We start from the raw sequence: 20,048 nt of genomic DNA, 5'->3' as shown, positions 1-20,048 counted from the left end.
TCCAGCGCATGACGTCCTGTTTTGCGGAAACTGCCAAAATGTTTGGCCTGGAAGTCACCCTGAAGAAAACTGAGGTCCTCCATCAACCAGCTCCCCACCATGACCACCAGCACACCCACATCTCCATCGGGCACACTGAACTCAAAACGGTCAACCAGTTTACCTACCAGTTTACCTACCTCGGCTGCACCATTTCATCTGATGCAAGAATCGACAAAGAGATAGACAACAGACTCACCAAGGCAAATAGTGCCTTTGGAAGACTACACAAAAGAGTCTGGAAAAACAATGACCTAAAGAAACACACAAAGATCAGGGAGTACAGAGCCGTTGTCATACCCACACTCCTCTTCGGTTCCAAATCATGGGTCCTCTACCGGCATCACCTACAGCTCCTAGAATGCTTCCATCAGCGCTGTCTCCGCTCCATCCTCAACATTCATTGGAATGACTTCATCACTAACATCAAAGTACTCGAGCTGGCATTGTCCGCAAGCATTGAATCCACGCTGCTGAAGACTCAACTGCGCTGGGTGGGTCATGTCTCCAAAATGGAGGACCATCGCCTTCCCAAGATCGTGTTCTATGGCGAGCTCTCCACTGGCCACCGAGTCAGAGATGCACCAAAGAAGAGGTACAAAGACTGCTTAAAGAAATCTCTTGGTGCCTGTCACATTGACCACTGCCAGTGGGCTGATATCGTCTCCAACCGTGCATCTTGGCGCCTCACAGTTCGGTGGGCAGCAACCTCCTTTGAAGAAGACCGCAGAGCCCACCTCACTGACAAAAGACAAAGGAGGAAAAACCCAACACCCAACCCCAACCCACCAATTTTCCCTGGCAACCGCTGCAACCGTGCCTGCCTGTCCCGCATCGGACTTGTCAGTCACCAACGTGGACATACTCCTCCATAAATCTTCGTCCATGAAGTCAAGCCAAAGAAAGAAGAAAGAAAGAAAGAATATCATCAGTTAGCTTGGCTCCATTTCTACAAAAAATTGCTCCAATTTTCAATCAACCTGACCTTTGTAAAGATATTTAAATAGGTACCTGGATGCAAAAGGTTGAAGGGGGATAAGGGTTGAGTACTGATTAAATGGACCACCTTGGGCAGACAATTTGATCGGCATGGCCCAAGTTTTGGCTGAGGCTGGAAATTTGTATTCTGGAAAAATCTCTGGCTCTACTACCAGTGCAATCAAGTGGTAAAGAGTAACTTGGACTGTTTGTTTCATGACATTGCAAATTACTGCTTGGCATACATCCCACAATCCTTATTAGATGTTAAACTATGATATTAAAACTTGCCAGAAAATACATTTAGTGAAACATAAAAGTTTGCAGAGGCGGTGATTATAGAAAAAACCTAGAACGGCTGGAGGAACATAACAGGTCTCACATCGTCCAGAGGGGTAACGATGTATAACCAATGTTTCAGCCCTCAGCCCTTCTTATTAATGGCCTTGACTCCTATTTGCATTTAGTTATATCAATGACTTTAAGCAATTGATTATTGATAATCCACTTCATTCCAGGAATTTAGTCTTGATACTGGAAGGAGCCAGGAGTAGGATTGTTGGGAATACTTTGCTAGTTGTCACACACTTGATTGTTGCACGTTGCAGAACCGTTTCAAAGTGTTAGATAGGACCAAGGTCAGTATCCCGGTCAGGTCTGAAGAGAGTTTGCCTCCATTAAGAAGCATTAGAAATAGGAGAAATATTTGGCCACATAAGTCAGAAAATTTGAGCTGTCATTCAGCATGAATATTAACATGAGAGTTTATTGTCATTTACACAAGTCCAATGTACAGATGCACTGAAATTGTTACTTATTGTAGCTACACGGGTATGTAAGATACAGCAACTACAATAGTAGATATTACATTGCTATCCCCTCCCCATATCACTTCTCAGCTTTTTTTTCTTTTGTGTCCTCCCACCCATATCCTCGTATGACCTCCTGCCTGTGGACCTGTGCTCGTCTCCCTGACCCACCCCTCACCATTATATTCAGGCGCCTGCCTGATTTTGCTCATATTTTCTCAAAGGGCTCAGGCCCAAAATGTGTATCTTTATCTTTACTACTGTTACAAGCCCAGAGGACCCCAAAACCCAGCAGCAATAGATATTCACCAAGACAAATGCTTACTTAAACAGAAGTATCTTTAAACATGAAAACAGAATCACACTTTAACTTTTCACTATTGACTTAACATAACTTAACCCCCTTCTAATTCTAAGCGCCCATGTATGTAATGTGTGTATAAGTTTAGAAAAGTTCTTTGGTTCACAGTCCAATCTCACTTCTCATTCCTCCAAGTTCACTGGTTGCCGGCAATTCTTATACTGTGCACAGAATTTAACATGTATAAAGTTCACCAGGCTTCGGTGCTTGAAAGGTAAATGGTTACTGCTCAGGAAGGTTCTTGTTGGTTTTCAGAGAGAGATTTGTTGTTCCAGGACATCCACAACTGATTCCTTTTTAATCAACCACTCCAGTGTCTTGCTGATGAAACTTGCCCCCTCAGGGTTCTCCAGATGATAACCTCCTTCTTTCATGTCACCACAGAGTTCCTTTTTGTTTCTCTTATTCCAAGTGAAACATTAGACATCCAGTCCTCTCCTCTTGCATGAACCACAAGGGCTTTGACGAGGCTGAATTAAGAACTCACAACCTATCTTCCATATGGGGTTTTCCACAAGCTTGCCAGCTTGTCCTGTTCCAGTCCCAGCTGCTGTTGCTGACTGAGACACTGTAGAACTGATCTCTGTCTCTGTCGGTGAGAGAAAGCCTGTTTGACTCTCTCTGCTTGCAAACCCACATGACCTTCTTAGAACAGCAAGGTCTCTTCAAGACAGAAGGCGGCTCCGACAAGCTCTTTCATCTCTTGGCTTTCTGTAAACAACAATCCATTAGTGAAGTCTCTTGGGCACTCTCCAAAGCTCTTTCAAAGGCTGTGGGGCTGCTATGTCTAGCATTAGCAGATCTCCAGTATTTCAAATAAGATCTGCTGTAAAGTGTTTGTATGTAACCTACTCTAACAAACCTTTCCCAATTTATCTCCCAAAACCATACCTATATACTCTGTCACAGTACTTAAAGAACTCTGCATGACTTATTGAGTTTCTCCATCATTTTTGGGTAAATTACTGTGATATGTCAGAAAAAAAAGGATAATAACAATAAAAGATAAATAAATACGATCTTCTCATTCAAAAAATTTTTTGTGCTGTTTCCGTCAGCTGATGTTACTGATAGAGAGCAAAATGAACACCACTTGCTGGAGGAACTCAACGGGTCAGGCACCATCTGTTGAGGGATAAGAAGAGTTGACGTTTTGGTTTAAGACCATGAAGATTGAATATGGAGAGGGAAGTTAATCGGTATAAAGTTGGGGAGGGGGTGCACTTAGAAGTGCAAGTAGGACTGAGGAAAGGCAAGGGATGATGGACAACAGGGGGGACGGGCAGGGAGGAGAGGAGCTAGGAGGCAGAGGCAGGTGTCGTCTGTATTTGATTGAACTCAAATACAGTCTATATTTTAATCTCATTGAAGTAGATAAGGAAAAGACCTGGAATGCAAAGGGCCCAGCCCAAATGACCTGAGCTGAGCAGAAAAATTATTTATTTTGTATTTTATTTTTAAATATGTATATGATTATTATGTGCTGTGTATTTTGTGTGAGTGTGTGTGTACTGTGGTCCAGAGAAATGGTTATATATGTTGACCAGATGATAATAAACTTACATTTGAACTTGAACTTGTACTGTAAAGTGAAACTTGGGGTCAGAAACTGAAGTCATGACTTGCAAATGGTCTGTTTCCGTACTGGAGACTGTTGCACAACTGCACAATGTCCAATCAGTAGAGGAGAACTTGACCACATCGCGCGATCAACAGAGAGAGCAGCGTGGACATATGATGTCAAAATGAGCATTGAGATCTGAAGTTGGGCAGTCTGAGACACAGAGCTGATGGAGTCAGACAGAATTGCAACATCTAAAAAGGATTTGGACACATACTTGGAAGTGGAGACGAAAGGGAAAATAGATGTCTGTTGGCTGGATGTTTCTGTGCTTTACAATGCTGTGAGGTAACAAGTTCAAACAAAAGTATCCTATAGATAGAGTGAAACAAGAAGGTCTGCAGACACTGTGATTGGAGTAAAGACACAAAAATACTGGAGAACTCAGCAGCTCATATATATCTAACTATTCATCCTTCCATCTAGCTATCTATCTATCTATCATATATGCTGTGTGTCCTGTTGAGTTCCTCCAGCATTTTTGTGTTTATGTTATGCATTTGTCTGTTGATGCCAAGCTGCAACACTTAAAAATGAATACAGTTAAAATAAAATTGAGAATTCTCAGGGTGATATTCCACTCTGCATGAACACACGTTACGGGTCTAACCATTTTACTTTGAATCTGTCCAGATCTGCTCTTGTGGACAAAGAATAATGGCACCTTTGGGATGAGCAACTGGGAGAAGTTGCAAGATTTTGGAAAGTGCTCAATGCCTGACTTCCCACAGGAATATTCAAACTGATCCCTCCTCCTCCCAGGAGCTCGCAGACCATCAGGCTCTGCCACTTCTCCACTCTCCTTCACTTGAGCCAAGATATCCATTTGAGTGAAGCACGAAAGTCTGCAGTCACTGTGATTTTAATAAAAAACACAGAAATGCTGAAGGAGCTCAGCAGGTCTCACAGCGTCCATAGGAGATAACGATATACATCCGATGTTTCGGGCCTGATCCCTTCTTCAAGTGATGGGAAAGAGCAGGCAATCATCCTCTCCTGCCGTTTCTTTTATTCAGACTCCTCCCCCTGCCTTTTCCTGAATAGCTGCCTGCCTACTTTTTCTTATACCTTGAGGAAGGGCTCAGGCCTGGACCTTGGGTTATATATCTTTATGGATGTTACAGGACCGGCTGAGTTTCTTCAACATTTCTGTGGTTTTTTTTACAAGATATCCATTTCTCTGCAGGTCCTCAACTGATGTGACAACAGGACATCGGTCTGTCCGGTTAATCCTCTCACCTCTTTCCCCCACTCAGCAGCAACAGCGTTTTGCAGAATTCCCACGGCGCAGCCTCTGGCCACTCCAGTGGTGGGTGTAGCAGCTCAAGTGATTCTGGCAGCAGTTCGGAATCCGACTCGGACAGTGAAAGCAGCTCCAGCGACAGTGAATGCAACGAAGCTTCCCGCACTGCAACACCAGAGGTAGGGGATGTACGATCTCATTAGATGAGCTGCACTCAGCCACAGGCCGATCTTCCATAAAAGGCGGACAACAGGGCAAGCATTCTCAGTGAATGGCTGGGCCCTCGAGGATGTTGTAGAACAGAGAGTCCTGGAGGTACATGATCCCCTGAAAGATCCCTCATGAGTAGACAGAATGACGAAGGTGGAGTATGGCACACCTTCATTGATCGGGCCATTGATTACAAGCTATACACAGGAGACTGCATATGCTGGAATGGGAAGCCAAGCACAATCTACAGCAAGAACTCAGTGGGTCAAGCAGCATCAGTGGGAGGAAATGAATGGTCAACATTTTTGGTGAGACTTTATCAGGTTACATTCCTGGTTTTCCAGATTTCATTCATTTCCGGTTTACTACTTCTTCAGAAGCTCCCCTATTTAAATCCCCTCTCTCATGCAGCATCAACCCTATAAGCATCACCCGATCCCTCCTGCCCTCCACCCTATCACAGCCCATACCTTCTCTCACTTATTCCTTTACCCATTTAGAGCATAGAACATAGAACTGCCCATTACAGGTCCTTTGGCCCATAATGTTGTACCAACCCATATAAACCAATGCTGCAATCTTCTAACCTTTCCCCTCCATCACACCCAAAACCCTCTATTTTTCTTACATCTATGTGCCTATCTAAAAGAGTTTTGAATGCCTCTATTGTACCAGCCTCCATCACCATTCCTGGCAATGCATTCCAGGCATCCACCATTCTCTGTGTAAATGATCTACCTCTGGCTGTTCTCCTAAACTGCTTCCCCTCACCATAAACAGATGTCCTCTGGAATTGGCCATTGGTGCCCTGGGAATAAAAGTGCCGGCTGTCCACTCTATCTATGCCCTTGATAATCGGGAATGCTGCATGTTATAGTTCTAATCAGCAGCCTTTAATCTAGATCGTTATATCACATGCAAAGTTCAGATTTATTGTCAGAGTACATACATGACATCACATACAATCGTGAGATTCTTGTAAACAAAGAAATATGTGCCAAGTAAGAGTCCTTAAGTGAGCCTCTGATTGGTTTAACAACAAAGTTAAAGTGTCTAATAATGGAGGGGTAGCAACTATTCCTGAAACTGGTAGTAAGAGTCTTATGGCTAAATCTTAACTTTGAACTCTATAAGATATACGCTATATCTTAAAGTTCTGATGAGAAGCTTTTGAGCTGGAACATTAACTGTCTCCATGTCCACCAAAGATGCTTCACTTGCTGTGCATTTTCAGCCTTTCCAGTTTTTTCATGTGGTGGATCAGTTGACCCTGACTCCAGCTTCCAGTCAATAATTGCATGAGGATTGTCATTAGTTTGGCAGCGATAGCATATTTAACTACCAGCGGCCATGCATTGGATGAGATAATTCTTTTAGCAGAGGGAAGTGAATTCTAAGAGTTTCCATGAGTAACGGGGGAGACCTACCCCAAAGTAACAAATGGAAAAGAATTGAAGATGCCCTTTCAAAGACAAATCTCAGTGGAGTTATATACAGGTGACCCTGGGAATTCAGGTGCTAATAGTGCGGTGTAAGTACGCTTCTCAGACTTGCTGCTGATCTAAGGAAGACTGGGTGACCAAGGGAGCATAGCTCCTATGCACACAGCTGTCAGTTCTCCAAAATCTCAAACACATTTCTCACAGTTGGATCTAAATGGGAAGTCATTGATTCTGACTGTTGATCTCAGACAACACGATTGTTCCCTCTGCACTTCCATCAAATTATACAGCAGGAGAGGAGAATGCTGTGAAGGAACTCTGGTCTTCCATTGCTTGGGCCTGTTGCTGATATTCCTGTGTATGTATCAGATTGCCTTAAGTTGCCGCAAGAAATTCATGTGTTCTCTCCTTGGCTCCCTGTGGGATACACCATGGACTGAAACCCCTGTGATCACAAGACATGCACCCACATCTCCTCCCTCAATGCCAAATGGGGACCTAAACAGTCCTTCTAAATTAAACAACATTTCCCTTGAATCTGCAGAGGTCATTTATGCATCTAGTGCTACCATTGTAGTCTCCTCTACATCAGAGAGTCTGGCCACAGACTGCGAGATCACTTTGTTGAGCACTTTGGTCTCCACCACAAGAGCAGCCATCTCCCAATAGCCACATATTTCAATTCTGTGTTCCATTCCTGTGCTGACATGTCAATCCATGGTCCCATGTACTGCCAGACTCAAACCACCCACAAGCTGGATGAACACACCTCATCTTCCCTCTGGATACTCTGTCATTGACATCGATCTCCGGTTTCTGTTAAACATCCCCTCCCCTTCTTCCCCTGTCACCTTTCTCCCATCTCTCTCTCTCTCTCTCTCTCTCTCTCTCTCTCTCTCTCTACCTTTTGTCAGTTGGTCTAGATTCCTTCCCCTTTCTCTCTCCAGTCTTTATTATGTTTTTTTTGCTCAGGCCCGAAATGTCAGTGAAATATCTTTTCCTCCTATGGATGCTACGAGACCAACTGAGATCCTCCAGCATTTCTGTGTGTTTTGCTCCACCATGGACTGAATGCAGGGAATTGTACACACTCCCAGCAAACTGCAGGTTACATTTATTGTCACTTGTACATGAGGGGGACCCTGGAGGCGGCTACATTGGAGAAGCCAATGAGATCCATGGCCCCTCAACATCTCTGAAGTGACTTTCTTCAGCTTCTCATTGTTTTAATAATGGCACTGAATTGCTTGGTGACTTGTTGCCTTTGCAGAAAATATTTTTCTGTATCTTTAGTACATGATGAAAAATTGATCTTGAACATGCACAGAGGTTTGTTTTGCATGGTATCCAGCATGTCTATTGACATATCACTGCAGTGCAGAGAGTAGGGTTACTGTGAGAGATCAGTTTGAATGGACTAAGGACAATATTATTTTACTCAGGAGAGGATCCTTCAGGAAACTGATAACAGGTGAAAAGAAACTGTTCTTGGATCTGACACACTTGTAGCTTCTTCCCAATGGGAAGAAGAAGAGAGTGTGGCCAGAGTAGAATGCATCCTCGGGGATGTTGGCTGCTTTTCCAAGGCTTAGAGAGGTGTTAATGGAGCCAATGGAGAGGAGTAGGTGATAGAAATTTAGGGAGGTGGGGAGAATTTGAGGGAAATAGATTTTAGGCAATATCAGTGAGGGAATGAAATTGCTATAAGGTAAAGCATAGACTCTGGATGGGCTAAGTGATCTATATTGTAAGGGAATATGGGGAGTAAGTAGCGTAGACTGTGGGAGAGAGTAATTTCTCATCCAAGTTCAAGCGACACTCTCCCCAGTAGAAGGACTGTAGGAGCAGTGCTCAATTGATATAAGTAACAATTTCTTCTCTGTCTCCCCAGCCTGAGCCACCATCAACCAACAAGTGGCAGCTGGACAAATGGCTGAACAAAGTTACCTCCCACAGCAAGACCATTATCAACAGCCAAGCCGATTGTGAGGGGCTCGGTGAATCCCAATCCCAAAGCAATCAAGAGCCGATTAAAGGGAAACCCATTCTTCCATTGCCTCAGCCAGATTCCAAAGATCGGGTCCTACTTGGTCCCATCAGGGAGAAAACCAAACCAAGGTCCATTCAAAAGGTGCCAGAAGGGAAGCCGGTGAAGCAGAAGTCTCCTGTGCACAATGAGCCAGCTCCACAGAGGAGAACCGTGGGCAAATCTCAGCCTAGGAGAGTGGAACGGACTCCAAGTGTCGAGGAGCGCACCTGGCTTCGGCCCAGTAACCCCAGCAGCACCCCCAAAGACAGAGATGGGCGAGGAACCTCGGCCGACCTACCTAAAGCCAAGGCCAAAGCTGCCAGTGGAAAGGCAGGGCCGAGGAAGGAGTCACGAAGTACCACAGCAAGCGCTGCGGACAAGAAGAAGCACCGTGTGCCCGGAAAGATTGTGCCGAAATCAAGAGAGTTTGTGGAGAGCGATTCATCGGACTCACACACAGACCATGAGGAGGTCACAGCGGGGAAAGCCTTGGCCCCTCACACTGCGACCGGCAACTTGGTGAAAGTGAAGGATTGCATCAGCATCACCACTTGTCCCATTGTCTGCACAGAGAGCACAGCTTTGGACCAAGACACCATCGATTTGGAAGAACAATCATTTTCACCTCTCCCACTCCCACAGAATGAACTTCTATCCCCCTTGAGAGACTACGAAGAGATTAAATCACTTTGGGTGAAATTGGATCTCAGTCTTTTGTCAAGAATCCCCGGACAAACAATAGAAGAGATTGTATCCAACAAGGCAGAGATTAGACAGTCCAACAGCAAACATAGCTATCCATCTCCTTCACCAGTGACAGATAAGAATGCCATTAAAACCAAACGGAAACACAAGGTGAGTGAATTGGCCAGAATTTACACTTTTGAGGGATATTGTGGTTGAAAATGAAGCAGAGTCATTTTACACTGTGTAGTATCACAGGGGCATCTTTTAATCCAAAAACTGGAGATGTGCATTCAGATTTCTCTTGGTAAAAGGAGACCATTCAGTGCACCATAACAGTGCCAGCTCCTAGAGCAACCCCAATCATTATTATTTTCCCACCAGATCATCTATCAAACCTTCTGGATTCTATCATTCACCTGCACATTTGAATGGCCATAAGGAATAGATTAGGAATCACAGGAAGAACATGTAAACTTCACATTGGCACTGGGTGTCATTATTAAACCCCTTGTCTCTGGGCAGCGAGGCAGCGGCCCTTACTTTAAATTAATTCCATTACATATAAAGCATGTTCCAGAACGACTCTTGGTCCACTAATATCTTGAGGGGTAAAGATATTGATCAACCTTACTTGATCTGGCATGACATTATTGTCCTCTGAATTGGACTGGTGGGGGCCTTAGTATAACCAAAGTCTTTTCAATTACAAAGATCACTAGATGGGCCAAGGTTCTGTTTCTGTGCTGCTCTGTTCTATGTTTTGATGATTATGTGGTTCAGTAGGAGGATTGGCCTGCTGCTTCGATGTTGTAAGACACTTTGACAACTATTTCTCACTGACCGATTTTTAAATTTAGATATACAGCACGGTAACAGGCCATTTCAGCCCATGAGCCACCTTATTTACACTCCTTTAACCTACACTCCCAGTGGGAGGAAACCAGTGACCCAAGGAAAAACCAATGTAGACTTGGAGAGTATTGATAAACTCCTTACATACAGCGCGGGATTTGAACCCTGGTCCTGATCGCTGGTGCTGTAAAGATGCTGCGCTGACGGCTATGCTAACCGTGCCACCCGAAAATCTTCATTGGCTGAATGTATCAAGGAATTTGGGGGAATGATGAGAGATCGACCAGAAGTTATTTACATGGCTGAACAAGCTTGAAACTCTCATCTAATAGCAGATGGATATCATTCACATAGCCAGCATTAATTTCTCCTGCATACAATGAGAAGCTGTTTGAGGCCATTTATTGAGAAGGGGGTGAAGGGGTGATATCAGGTACATCAAAGGGGAAAAAATGATAAGGGGAAGAAGCAGAGGAAGGGATAAGTGGTAATAGGCTAAGGTAGAAGAGGAGGAGAGACAGGCAGAGGGAGTGATCACCTGGAGAAGTAGGGGGGAGGGGGAAGAGATTAAAGAGAAAGTTAAGAACAGGACTAGGTGAAGAAGAGATGGGAAAACTGGAACCAGACAGAGGTGGGGGTTACCTAAAATTGGAAAAATGGATTGGAACATAAGTCTTATGAGGCAAGGTCAGGAGAGTTAGGGCTTTTCTCTTTGGAGCATAGAAGGATGAGAGGTGACTTAATAGATGTCTGTAAAATTCCAGGAGGCATAGATATAGTGGTCAACCAGCCTCTTTTTCCTGGGGCAGGGAGACATCCGGGGTAAATGTTCTTTACACAGAGAATTGTAGGTGGCTGGAATGCTTTGCCAGGGTGGTGGTGGAGGCTGGGACAATAGGGGCATTTAAGACACTCCAGGACAGGCACATGGATGTAAGAAAAATTGTGGGTTATGAGGTAGGGAGGGTTTAGTACTTTTTTTGGTAGGAATGATCTGAATGCTGTCCAGGAGGAACATGATATGTTACTCCTTGAGTTTACATTTGTCCCCACCGAGGTAGCGGATGAGACTGAGATAGACAAGTCTTTGTGGGAATGAGCTGATCCACAGTTACCCTTGAGAAGGTCATGATCTCTGCCTCCTTCCACAATGGTTCAATAGCAGTGATCAGTTCACAAATCTTTTGTTGAATTGAACCATCTTTGCAAGTCCAGTAATAAAAGTGAGACTATGAAAGGTGGGGCTACATGCTCTCCTAGAGGTTAAATAGCACCCAGTGGAGATTTTACAATGCTAAAGGTAACTGTGGTGGTATTAAAACACACACAGAAATGCAGGAAGAACTCAACCAGTTCAGCAGCATCCAAAGGAAGTAAAGATATATTCACAATGTTTCAGGCCTGAGCCCTTCTTCAAGGAATAAGCAAAATGCAGGCAGGTATCTGAATACTGCGGCAGGTGTTTGAGTACTCACCCCTTCTGTGGAAGTAAGCACAGGGATCATATCCCAAAGTTCAAGTGAACAGTTAATTCTATATTTGTGTCCCTTGCATGCAAAAAATAAATTCAGCAAACACCTGCTTATTTAGGGAAATTTTCTCTAAAATTGTTTTAGAGAATTATTTACAAGGAAGCAGACAAACTTTTACATGTTGAATCTTAAGTTGTTGTTGCCAACCTGTGAATCCAACAGCAAGGCAATACAACATACAGCACAGATACATGCTGAGACATGACCTTACAGCCTCTGCCAATCAACTCTGTCAGTTGCTCCACTGAGTTGGTGGTAAAAATGCATTTGGCGACAAGGTGTGATGGAAGATGGGTTTGGGGAAGGTCACAGATAAGCTAAGATTAAAACACTCCTGGGTTCTCTGCTCAACCTTTCAGCCATTTGTAGGGTTCCCGCTTCCCCACCTGGACACTCCCAGGGGGTCTCTTCTCCCTCTCCCAGGGTTCTTTGCTCTCCCACTCAGGTTCTCTGTTTTCTCTCTTTTAGCTACTCCCGGGATTCTTGGCTCTTGCTTTTGGCCATTTGAAGAGTTCCCTGCTTCCTCTCCCGGTCACTCCCAAGGGTCTCTTCTCCCCCTCTCGGACATTGTCAGGGTTCGTTGCTCTCCCATTCAGCCACTCCTCGGGTTCTCTGCTCTTTCTCTCAGCCACTCCCAGGGTTCTCGGCTCTCCCTCTTGAAAACTCCCAGGATTCCATGTTTCCCCTCCAGGCCACTCCAGGCATTATCTGCTATCCCTAATGGCTGCTTCTGGGGGTCTTCAGCTTTTCATTGAAATTCTGGTGGAGCTTGCCAACTGCTCTGTCAATCCCAGATCTCTAATCTGCACCTGACACCATCCACTAAACTGCCTGGTCCAATGAAAAACATTGCAGAAAAAAAAAATGCATCTTTGTAAGATAAACTTCTCCATCGAGGTGATGTAATGTTATGATTTAAATGCCTTATTGTAAGTATAAACAATGCTTGTGCAGGTTTCCCCAGAAACAAGAATACCTATTAATTTTGTAAATTATGGCAATTAAGGAAAAAAAAAGTAAATATTAACTGATGGCAATTTCATCTGCTTTATTTGCAATTCAGCCACAATGTTCCAAGGCTCATTCCTCAGTTCGGGCCTTTCACTGTGATCCATTAGAAAGCCAGGAAGAGCTCGAGGGACAGAATGGCCTCCTTCTGTTCTAATGGTCTGCTCATTTCCCCAGACGGAGAACACAGAAGGTCTTTGTGAACTCAAGAAGCAGCACTTGGAGAAGGAATCCACAGCCCCACTGCTGCTCCCTGCCAGTTGTTCAGCTGGTTCTAGCCACAAGATTTTGAGCAGCAAAGAGTAAGTGTGTTTCAAATTTATAACTTGATCCTACCCTATTAATGAACTTAACATTTGACTTCAAAGCATCTCATGAGTCACAACAGCTCTCTGCATTCCTGGGCATTCAAGTTTCCAAACCAGGCTGATACAACCAATCAGTACACTTTAAAAGAGATACAAGTGTCTGGTTTTCAATGGCTGGAGAAAAAGGGAAGAATGGGAGCAGAAAGAGTACAGGCCAACAGACAAAAGTTGTTAATCAGCTATGTAAGGAGAAAAGGTGAGAATTCATTTTGGTTCTGTGAAAGGAGATAATGGGAAAAAGGGAAGAGAATGAGAGACAGAGCTCGAGGACAGCAGACATAGGGAAAGATGAAAATGAAAACCAGAGGTCAATGTTAATGCCATCTGGTTGGAGGGTGCCCAGACAGAATACAAGGTGTGGTTCCTCCAATTTGCGGATGGTCTCGTTCTAGCAGTGCATGAAACCATGGACAGTCATGCCATCAAGGGATTAAGATGGGGAATTGTCCAAGAACTTCACAGGAAAAAAGAAGGTAAAGCAGATGGACAAAATAAAGATAAAGCCTTTTTTGAAGAGCAGTTGAGGTCATTAAAAAAATGGTTATGATTAGAATTTAGTGTAATTAAAAGAAAAATTAAAAGAGCAGAAGTTAAAATGCAAAGTTTAGAACTGGTCATGACAGAAATAGGGAAAAGAGTAGAAAATGTGGAGGAATGGGAAACTGCTGTAAAAATAGAAGTAAATGATTTAAGAGATGGGAAATTGAAATGGGTGGCCACTTGGAGATCCCCACCATATGCAGTACACTATATGCAGCTCTGCATTTCACAGCTTTTACATTCCCCTTTATTTGCACTTTCTCTCCCTCAACCGTCATCATCAGCCAATCCACCAGTTGCTTGTCACTTGACGAGAATGTTGGCATCCCAATGAGTTACATGCCGAGAATGTGTTTGCGACTGTGTATCAAAATTGGGGGCCGTAGATATAAAGGGAAGGTCCTTTGCCTGGTGGGTGGGGAGAAGGGGGAACTGGTTCCCACTGAAGCTAAAGTCCTTTTTACACAGAGATCCTGCAATACTGCCATAAAGGAGACCCATCATTAAGCCAGCTTTGCTTGTTTACACTGAACCAAACAAAGCCGGCATAATGCTGGGCCAGTGTGTCCGGCAGGACTTGTGGCATCAAGTGTGACGTATAATATAGACATCTTTTACTGTCCTGGTCCCGGCTTGCTGGATCAGTGACTACCTTTGTTGCCAGCTTAAAGGCTGGACTGCAATGGCCCTCCCCCCCGCCCCCATTCCATGTTCCTACCTTTAGCACAGTAAAGGCGCAATATTCCAACATTGAAATGGCTGTGTAGAAGGGGCTTTTGATGAGGAGAGATGGATTCAAGGAGACATTGAAAAAAGTACAGGAGGGAATGGAGATGAGATTTTGCTGACAGATTGAGATCAAGAAGGGGAAGACAGCTGAGTGAATGTGCACACTGACATGAGTCTACTTTTGGCTAAATGGCCTGGTTCTGTACAATAAACTTCCATGTAGGTTTGTGTAATGTTTATATTCCAACCACCAATGACTAAAAAGAAATGCAATGGTATTAAAGAATTACATTAAAAAAAAATAATTAAAATTATTAGGACTTGCTTCAGAAAGTTATTTACAAATGAACTGTTCACCAATAAAATGATCTAATAATTACATTTCGTAATGACTTTAATGCAACATTTATTCCTGGCAATAGAAGTTGCCATAACAAGTATTATCTTGAGCCCACAACCACTGAAAGGATCAAGATATAAGGCAATCTGAATGCAGTGTGGGATGGGACTAAATAGGTATTGTACATACATTTCAGGGACATATTGGTATTGGCTGTCTGTTGGTAAAGTTACTGGTTAAACAGTTTCAATCCCAACACAGCAAGTGAGGAATTAAATCCAAATAATTTAATGAATGGATTAAGAAGTTGGTATGTGAAGTGGCGACAACTGAGGTGACATAATTTCCACCCCCCACCCCCATATTGCTTGATAATGTTCCTTGCTAACGCAGTGTTGCCATTCCTTTCGAGAGGAATAGAATACAAGAGCAGTGATGTGATGTTCAGGCTTCATGAAGCACTGGTGAGATGTCATATGAAGTATTCAGAGCAGTTTAGAGTACTCCATTTTTAAGAAAGGATGTACTCAGGGTCAACGCCAGAACAAGTCTTAGCGGCGGCATTAGGGTAAATGCAGGGGAGCACATTCTGACGCTCGAAAACTCGCTCACTGTGGGGGGGGGGGAATGGTGGTGATGCCTACCTGAACCTCCTCTGTGCGAGGGATCACTCCTGATCTTAGGTGCTGTCTGTGTGGAGTTTGAATGCTCTCACTGCAGCAGCATGGGTTTCCTCCAGGAGATCTGGTTTTCTCCCACATCCCAACATCATGCTAGCTAGAGGTGAATTGACTATGGTTACTTTCTCTTATTACATATGCAAATGGTAGAATCTAGAGGGACGAAATGTGAAGAGAGTAGGAGTTTGTAAAATCATGAGAGACATTGATAGGGCAGACAATCAGAATCTTTTTTTTCCAGGGTATCACATACAAGAGGACATGAACTTAAGGTGAGGGAGAGGGGTGGAGATTAAAGGAGACACAAGGAAAATATTTTACACAGAGTGGTGGGTGCTTGGAACGGGCTGCAAGGAGCAGTAGTGGAAGCAGGTACTATAGTTGTGTTTTAGAGGCTTCTGGACAGAAGAGGATGGATGGATATAGATCATGTACAAGCCGCAGAATTTTAGTTCGATTTAGGCATCATATTCAGGATAGACTCATGAGTGGAAGGGTCTCTTCCTGCCCTCTACTGTCTGTGTTCTGTCTTTTTAATTAAAATTAAACAGGCCAGTGGTGCATGAGGATCAGAGGGTAGCTCACTTTCTTCCATTGTTTTAAAAATATTTTGAAAGTAACCCTGGAAATTATAGGCCAGTGAACCTGATGTCAGTAGTAGGTGAATTATTGGAAGAGATCTAAGAGATCAAGTTTGGACAGCCATGAACTCATTATGGATAGTCAACATGATTTGTGTATGGTAACTAAACTTGTAGAGTTTTTCGAGGAGATTACCAGGAAAGTTGATGAAGGAAAGGCTGTGGATGTTGTCCACATGATCTTTAGTAAGGCCTTTGTCAAGGTCCCAAATGGGAGGTTAGTCATGAAGGTTCAGACGGTAGGTATTCATGGTGAAGTAGTGAATTGGATTCGACAATGGCTGGACGGGAGAAGCCAGAGAGTAGTGGTGGATGATTGCTTCTCAGACTGGAGGCCTGTGATTAGTGGTGTGCCTCAGGGATCCATTCTGGGACCAGTGTTGTTTGTCATCTATGTCAATGATCTGGATGATTATGTGGTAAATTGGATCAGCAAGTTTGCAGATGAAACTAAGATTAGAGTTATTGTGGTCAGCGAAGAGGGTTTTCAAAGTGTGCAGAGGGATCTGGACCAGCAGGAAAAATGGGCTGAAAAATGGCAGATGGAATTTATTGCAGACAAGTGTGAGGTGTTTCTTTTTGGAAGCACAAACCAAGAAAGAACATGTAGAGTAAATGGTAGGGCACTGAGGAGTACGGCAGAACAGAGATCTAGGAATAGAGATACATAATTCCCTGAAAGTGTCATCACAAGTGGATACGGTTGTAAAGAGAGCTTTCGGCATATTGGCCTCCATAAATCAAAATATTGAGTGTAGGAGTTGGGATGTTATGTTAAAGTAGCATAAGACATTGGTGAGACCAGATTTGGAGTATTGCGTGCAGTTTTGATCACCTAAGATAGAAAGAGTGCAGAGAAGATTTACTAGGATGTTGTCCGGATTTCAGGAACTGAGTTGCAGGGAAAGGTTAAACAGGTTAGGACTCTATTCCCTGGAGAGATGAAGAATGAGGGTAAATTTGAGAGAGGTATTTAAAATTATGAGGGGGGTAGACAGAGTTAATGTAGATATGCTTTTTCACTGAGGGTAGGTGAGATACAAACCAGAGGACATGGGTCAAGAGTGAAAGGGTAAAAGTTTAGGAGGAACATGAGGGTAAGCGTCTTGACACAGAGTGTGGTGGGGTGTTGAGAGAGCTTCTAGCTGAAGTTGTGAATATGGGCTCAATTTTAACATTTAAAAGGAATTTTGACAGGTACATGGATGAGAGAGGTCAGTGGGACTAGGCATAAAAAATAGTTTGGCACAGACTAGAAGGGCCAAAGAGGCCTGTTTCTGTGTTGTAATGTTCCATGGTTCTATAGGATTAATGTCAGAGTGGTAATGGATGGTTAAGAACATGACTGAACAGGCATGTTGCCTTGTCTCTTTGAGCTGTTGCTACATACCTCGAAGTTCATTCCTAACCTGTTGTATTGTCCGTGTGAAGTTTGGACATGATCCCTGTGACTTTGAGGATTTCCTTCAGGTATTCTGTGTACCCCCCACCCCCCCAACTCCATGTCCCAATGATTGCTTGCCTAACTGACTTGAGTCAGTTACTGTTGACGTGCTTGGGAGGAAGCAAAATGTAGAGCTCTGAGAGAGAGAGAGAGAGCAGCTCTCCGATGGGCCGAATCTCCTCCCTTGTCATGAGGGGAAGGAAAGGCTGACTGAAATGTTTTGCATCCCCAGCCTCCTGGACCATTCATTCTTTCTTTTCCTAGGTTAACGAAACAGTTGACAAAAAGGGAGAGGAAGTTCCCGCCTCCACTCTCGCCACTGCCGGACGAACCTGAGCCCAAACGACGAAACAGCGATAGCAGCTCTCTCAGCCAGGAGAACAACAGCAGTTCCCTACCAACCAGTGCCTCACAACCCTCCACCCAGTACAAGCACCGCAGACCCGACAGCAGACCTTTGTCCCACACGAAAAACCCCACCGTGAGTTCTTGTTCTCACTTTCTCATGGCTAGGTGAGGCACTGCGGTGAAAAACACACAAAGTTCATCTGTAAAAGAAAGGGTCAGTTTATTTGGGACATTAACCTGAAACACAATTCACTGTGTATTTCAACGAATAGAACATTTTTAGCTCTGATTCAGAAGCTGAAGGTTTTAGACGGCACGGTTAGTGTAACAATTAGCGCAATGCTATTACAGTGCCAAGGGCCTGGGTTTGAATCCGGCGCTTTCTGTAAGGAGTTTGTATGTCCTCTCCTCTGATTTGTGTGGGTTTCCTCTGAGTGCTCTGGTCTTTTTCCCATCCTCCAAAATCATTTGGGGTTTGTAGGTTAATTGATGTATTTGGGCAGCATGGGCTTGTGGGCCAGAAGGGTCTGTTACTGAGCTGTATGTCTAAATTTAAATTTAAAATCCAAATATTTCTGTGAGGAAATAGCTAATCTGCCTGAGGCCTCATCTCTGCTTCTATGCCGAGCACCCAGAACTATCATTTCCCTCATCTTTCAGAAATGGACAGTGCTCCTCTTTAAATGCCTCATCGGGGAATTCCAGAGATTTTGCGCGTTCCGCATGAAGGACGCCATCCGTATACAGTCTCCCTGTGCAAAACCTACAGAGCGTTGAACTCTCAAACCTGCTGCCTCAAGATAGGGTAGTCCTCTGGCACACTTTAGAAGAGAAAGTCTTCTCAGCACCTCATTCAATATTGATCCTTCACTGTACATTACCAGAAGAGATTTAACGCATTACTCTCTGCCGAGGCTTGCTGTGCATTAATTAACTAGCATGTTTCCTGCATCACAAAGTTAGCAATGCTTGAAAAAGGTACTGAATTGGCTATAAAGACTCCATGCAAATGCAACTCTTTATTGCATGAAATCTACTAGTTAACGGACAATGGGGCCTCACTAAAAATAAACATTGGTTTCATTTTCATTTTGCGAACTGTCTATTTCTATCATTTACTTTTTGATCAGCCCTTTGCCAGTAGCTGGCTTTACATAACTGTAGCCAATTGAAATAAATGTCTTTCTTTGTTGTTTATGAAAATTCTCTGCTCCAAAAATAAAAGGGGCAATGATAGTGTTTCACACAGCAAAAGTCTAGCTTGAAGCAGGCCTGATTTTATTAGAAAGAACCCAGCAGTGTTTTTGATAAATTGTTTGGCACCTTCATACAGAATTTTTCATATTAAGATTATACCTTTGAACTATTCATACATATCGCTATTAGGAAGACTGCACTAGACTCAATTTCTTCTATCATCTTGAACATAACCTGAATCAATTCCGTTGCTAAGGCAACAGCTCAGTAAAGTCTAGCTATTACCATAATAGCCTCAACCTGTTCATTCTATTCACAAGATGAGGTGAAGCTGTACATTTTCAGATTGCATAATGCTTTTAGGGAAAAAAAGAATTTCTCTGGAATTTAAACCTCTTTAGCAAATATTAATTCAGCTGATTTTTTAAAAACTTGACACATAGGGATTGAAAGCTTTATTTTTCACATGAAAATTCCAAGTTTCAAATCAAACTCTTGACAGAAACATTTGTTTATCCATGAGCTAGTGAAAGATAGCATGGAATTCTGACTGACAGATATACTGTATGCCCAAAACTCTAATCTCTGCCATTTTAATGGAATTGATGGTCCCCCAGCATTGAACTAGTTTACACCTCCATCAGTATGAGGAGAGAGTATTTTAAAAGATGGGGCATCATTTCCTGCTTTCCTTTGAAGAGAAGGTTTATTGAATCTTCGAATCCTTGCAGGGAACTAAATTGCGCTGGGTCTAAATTAATGCAAAAATTTAATCCTCAATCTTTTATCCCATTATTACTTCCACTAGCAGGTGAAATTAGAATTAAGGGACATGGTCTCAAGATTGGGGGAGTAGATCTAAGACAGAGAGAAGCAGAAACTACTTTTCCCAGAGAGCAGTGAATCTGTGGAAATCTCTGCCCAAGGAAGCAGTGGAGCCTGAAGCATTA

General features: G+C 43.4%; 1 protein-coding gene across 12 annotated transcripts in view; it reads left to right on the top strand.

Moving 5' to 3' along the window:
• aff2 (AF4/FMR2 family, member 2) overlaps positions 1–20,048 on the top strand; it is a 587,176-nt gene that overhangs the window by 510,430 nt on the left and 56,698 nt on the right. For 11 of the 12 annotated variants that reach the window (XR_011343066.1, XR_011343064.1, XR_011343065.1 and 8 more), the window contains 4 exons: positions 5,065–5,230; positions 8,595–9,587; positions 12,989–13,113; positions 17,818–18,034. Coding sequence is in view for 8 of the 12 variants with exons in the window: in XM_069893495.1 (XP_069749596.1) it covers positions 5,065–5,230; positions 8,595–9,587; positions 12,989–13,113; positions 17,818–18,034 (1,501 nt within the window). In the remaining 4 variants the exon portion in view is untranslated. Of the gene's footprint in view, positions 1–5,064; positions 5,231–8,594; positions 9,588–12,988; positions 13,114–17,817; positions 18,067–20,048 lie in introns of all 12 variants that reach the window. The other variant, XR_011343067.1, reaches the window with a different exon arrangement.

This window comes from Narcine bancroftii, chromosome 8 (assembly GCF_036971445.1).
Source record: "Narcine bancroftii isolate sNarBan1 chromosome 8, sNarBan1.hap1, whole genome shotgun sequence".
NCBI lineage: Eukaryota > Metazoa > Chordata > Chondrichthyes > Torpediniformes > Narcinidae > Narcine > Narcine bancroftii.
This window is presented reverse-complemented; position numbering and strand designations above follow the sequence as displayed.